General features: G+C 22.6%; 1 protein-coding gene across 1 annotated transcript in view; it reads left to right on the top strand.

Moving 5' to 3' along the window:
- Positions 1 to 244: 244 nt before the first annotated feature.
- The window catches only part of PF3D7_0516800 (AP2 domain transcription factor AP2-O2, putative), a gene marked incomplete at both ends in the record, with an annotated part of 7,137 nt that continues 2,381 nt past the window's right edge, over positions 245 to 5,000 (top strand). Inside the window, one exon of the mRNA XM_001351689.1 lies at positions 245 to 5,000. This exon is cut by the window's right edge and continues 2,381 nt beyond it. Within this exon, the coding sequence (XP_001351725.1) occupies positions 245 to 5,000 (4,756 nt within the window).

Raw genomic sequence — 5,000 nt, 5'->3', positions numbered from 1 at the left:
ACTATATGTAAATATATATATGTAAATATATATATATATATATATGTTTATATGTTTATATGTTTATATGTTTATATGTTTATATTTATTTATTTAATATTTTACCCATTTAATTTTATTTTGTATACATATATATTTATATATATATATATATATATATATATATATATATATTTTTATTTTTTTTTTTTTTTTGTCCAATTTTTTATCGTACATAATATATAAATAAAAAGTGTAAATAAAAATGGAGTTGGAAAATAGTAATTATTTCATTAGTATAGAAAACTTAAGTGCAGATAAAAATACTGGGGAAGAAGATATTGATATATTAAATAATATGAGCAACTTAAATTTAATAAATGAGAACTCATCTATGGTTAACTCTAATGGTGGTGGTATTAAAATAGGAATAAATAAAAAGGATTATGATTTATATATTAGTCAATTGAAAGATAAAAATATAAATCCTTTAATACGAACTAAAAATAAATTAAATAAAAAAGATGGAAGAAACAAAAATAATTATGATGATTCTTCATATTATGAAATGAAAATTATTGATGCCAAGACCAATGATTATGAATATTTCGGTAACTTAGGATTACAAAAGGGACTACATGAAAATAATATATATAATGATAAAAGTGATTTAAAAGATTATTTAAAAGGTGATTTAAAAGATGATTTAAAAGGTGATTTAAAAGGTGATTTAAAGAATGATATTTATTTAGTTAATAAAATGGAAAATGTTCAAAATTTTAATGATGATAATAACTGTAGTGAGCCAACAAACCATATAAACACTATTAGGATAAATGACGAGCTTGATAAAATTAGTAATAAAAGTTGTGTTTTAATTTCAGGGAAAGTGAAAGAAGGATGTTTACCTAACGATAATAATGTTATTTACTATGATAATACGAATAATTATTATTGTGACGTTAAAAACGAAGAAGGAATGAATTTACTAAAAAATGTAAAAACCGATGAGTATTCTCATAACTTGAATACAAATATATTTCATGAGGATATGAATTTATATGATAATTATCAACATAATATCGATGAAGATATATTTGGGAAGAATTATCGAATGAATCATTATGATCATATGAATAACTCCATAGTAAATGATCATATTGTGTATTTTGGAAAAAATAATGATGAGGAAACAAGTTTATTAACCCATGATGAAAAAGGAGACAAGCATATAAATAAGGAATATAAAAAGATTACATATAATGATAATAATAATGATAATAATAATGATGATGATAATAATAATAATGATAGTAATAGTGGGCATAGGGAAGAAGATAGATACCCAAGTGATTTATTACAAAATAATATATATAATGATGATATAACTTTAAAGGATAAATATGTAGAAAATAAATATTTTCAGGATGCAAAAAGATCAAATTCATTTTGTAACAATAAAATGGAGGAAGACAATGATAAATATGTATGTAGCAATATGGTAGAAAAAAAGATAAGATCTTTAATAAATAAAAAAGGGGGTTCAATATATGATGGTGATGATCAAGATTCTACTAATAAACCAATAATAAGAATTAAAGAACCTTTGAATGATCATAAGGAAAAAAGCTTTAAAAAAAGAAATGAATCAAATGAAGGGGAATATGTATATAATAACAATGAAAAAGAAATTAATGACAATATGTTATACCAGGATAAAATAAATAATAATAAGTTTAATACACAAAGTTTTCATAATCTAGTAAATGTACCAACTGAATATGATAACAGTGAATATAATGTGGATGAAGAATACTGTTCTTATAAAAATAAACACAATAATATACCATATGAAAATATGCATCATGTCAATTGGAAAAATGAAGAACTAGAAGATATAAACGTGAATATAAATTCTAGTATAGCTATAATAAATGTAAAAAGAGATGTAGAAAAAGGGAATGATTGGAATGGAAACAATAATGAGAATAGTAATAATAACAACAATGATTATAATAATAATAATAATAATAATAATAATAATAATGATTATAATAATAATAATAATAATAATAACAATGATTATAATAATAATAATAATAACAATGATTATAATAATAATAATAATAACAATGATTATAATAATAACAACAAAAATTATAATAACAACAAAAATTATAATAACAACAAAAATTATAATAACAACAATAATGATGATAATCAAAGTAATGATGATAATCAGAATAATGATGAGGATGATAAAATGGATGATGAACTTATCGATAATGATGATGATGATGATAATAATAAAGATGATAAAAAAAAAAATAAACAAGAAGAATCAGAAGAACAGAAAGCTAATACTTATGGAGACATACAAAGTAATGCAACTTATGTTAGAAGACCTCAAAGAAAAGCAGCCAAAAAATGTATCAGCTTGTGGTCAGAAGAATTAAGAAAAAAAAGTGAGAAAAATAATTTGAATTATGATAAAGTTAAGAATATTAATGATTCCAAAAAAGAGGAAAGGTGGTTAAAAAAAAAAGAAAGAAGTGAAAAGAAAAGAATTGAAAAGGAAAAAATTGAAAAGGAGGGTAATGAAAAGGGAGGTAATGAAAAAGAAGGTAATGAAAAGGGAAGTAATGAAAAGGAAGGTAATGAAAAAGAAGGCAATAAAAAAGAAGGTAATGATAATGATGAACAGCATGAGATAAATAATAAAACATATAACCATCCAAATGACAAGAGCTATAACTATTGCGAAGGTGATAATAAAGAAATGTCAGAAATATATAAAAACAATGAAGGAGATTCATTATTTAAAAAAGTTGAAATAAGAAATAATTTAGAATTAAATGAAGATATAAAATCAAGTATTACAAATAACAATCCTTTATTAAATAATGACAACATAAAAGAAAAAGAAGGTAATAATTCTTCATTAGTAAATAATGAAAATAATATTCCTATATTATTTAATGACTCTATGGATGAAAGGGAAATGTTTAAATATTTAGATACCTTAAGACATTTACCAAGTAAAAAAGGAGGGTCCCAATATAAATTACATAAAGCTATGTTAACTGAACAAATGGTAAAAAGAGCAAAGAAATTTCCAATGGTTCAAGGTGTATATTTTGATAGATACCAACAAAGATGGAGCGTTAACTGGATTGAAGACGGTAAAAGAGTAGCAAAATATTTTCCTATCAAACTCTTTGGTTTTGATTATGCGCGACGTTTGGCTATATATTGTAAAATTCATCAGAAAATACCTGAAGAAGCTTTAAATTTTGAACAAGCTTATAGAGCTAATCAACAAAATAATAAAGCAAAAAATGAAAACACACAAACGGGTGGTAGTAGTAGTAGTATTAGTAGTAACTCTATGAAATTGAAAAAAGGACCTAAGAAAAATTATGGCAAGAAGAGTGGAAATATAAATGGAGGGGGAGATATAAATGGTGGGGGAGATATAAATGGAGAGGGAAATGTAAATAAAGATGGATATATAAATAAGGATGGATATATAAATAAAGATGGATATATAAATAAAGATGGATATATAAATAAAGATGGATATATAAATAAAGATGGATATATAAATGAAAATGAAATACTTGGCAATATAGAGAAATATATACGTATTATTAATAAAAGGACAATAAATAAAAATATGGATGAAGATGGAAATATAATTCAAGGGCATTATAATGTTGTACAACAAAATGATCCCGTTGATCATATGAATTATAAAATTAATAACAATAATAATAATAATAATAATAAAATTAATAGTAGTAATAGCCTTCATTATAGTAATAGTGTTGATAGTACTACTGTTCATATAAATCCTGATAGTGCAAATAGTTTCAGTGGTAGTACTCATATTAATAATAGTAATAATCTTAGCATACCTAAAAATTATGATAATGTTTTACATAATGATGTACAATATAATATTAAGGATAAAATAAATACAGAAATAAATAAAGATATACCTTCATCTATTTATGATTCCATATGTAACAATTATGATGTTAATAAAAAAAATAATATGGAAAATCCTTTTGTAGATATAAATGATAAAACAAATACTCTTAAAAATTTACAAACCATATTTGAACAACAAATGAATATTTCATCAGATAATTTAAAAAATGTAAATAGTATAAAACAAATGGACTACTTAAATGTTGGAAAAAATGTTGCAGAAAATAATTTCGATGATAATAAAATGGGTGAATCCGCTTTCGAGAGTGCAAACATATATAAGGACGAAAAAAATAATGATTTGTCTAATGTATTAAATGATAATAATATGAACAATAATAATAATAATAATAATAATTTGAATGTACCTTTAGATATTCATAAATTGAGGCAACATTATCTAAATATCCTACAGAACAAATGCAAGGATATAGTCAAAATGAATATTATAAATAAAGATGAGAATAGTAAAGTTAATGAAGACCATAATAAATATGTTGATATAGATATAAAAAATAATGTATTATTATCAAACCTGTATAATGATGTACATTTGTATGGAAAATACTTGAACAATGCTACCATTCTGGATATTCTAAAAAGAAGAGTAGATAATAATGAACAGGTAAATATAAATGAATACGATGAAGATGAAAATGATGATGATAATAATATTAATAATAATAATAATAAAAGGAGAAAAATAAAAATAAAAAATAATCATAAAGAAAAAAATAATCAAACAGATATTGAAATGAATAATCAAATGAGTTATCAAATGAATAGAGAAACAGACATGATGGAAAATCGTTCTCCAGGTTGTTTATCTCTAAAATCGGCAGGTTCGTGTATATCGTCTACCTCGTCGTGTTATAAGAATGTGGACAATTTATCATCTAATAATAGTATGTTGTATGATAATAAGGGATGTATCCCATATAATCCTAACCATCCTAACAATACTAATACTAATATTAATACTAATATTAATACTAATATTAATACTAATATTAATACTAATATTAATA

The sequence above is a fragment of the Plasmodium falciparum genome (genome assembly GCF_000002765.6).
Source record: "Plasmodium falciparum 3D7 genome assembly, chromosome: 5".
NCBI lineage: Eukaryota > Apicomplexa > Aconoidasida > Haemosporida > Plasmodiidae > Plasmodium > Plasmodium falciparum.
The sequence above is the reverse complement of the archived record's forward strand: the minus strand, read 5'-3'. Positions and strand labels throughout refer to the sequence as shown.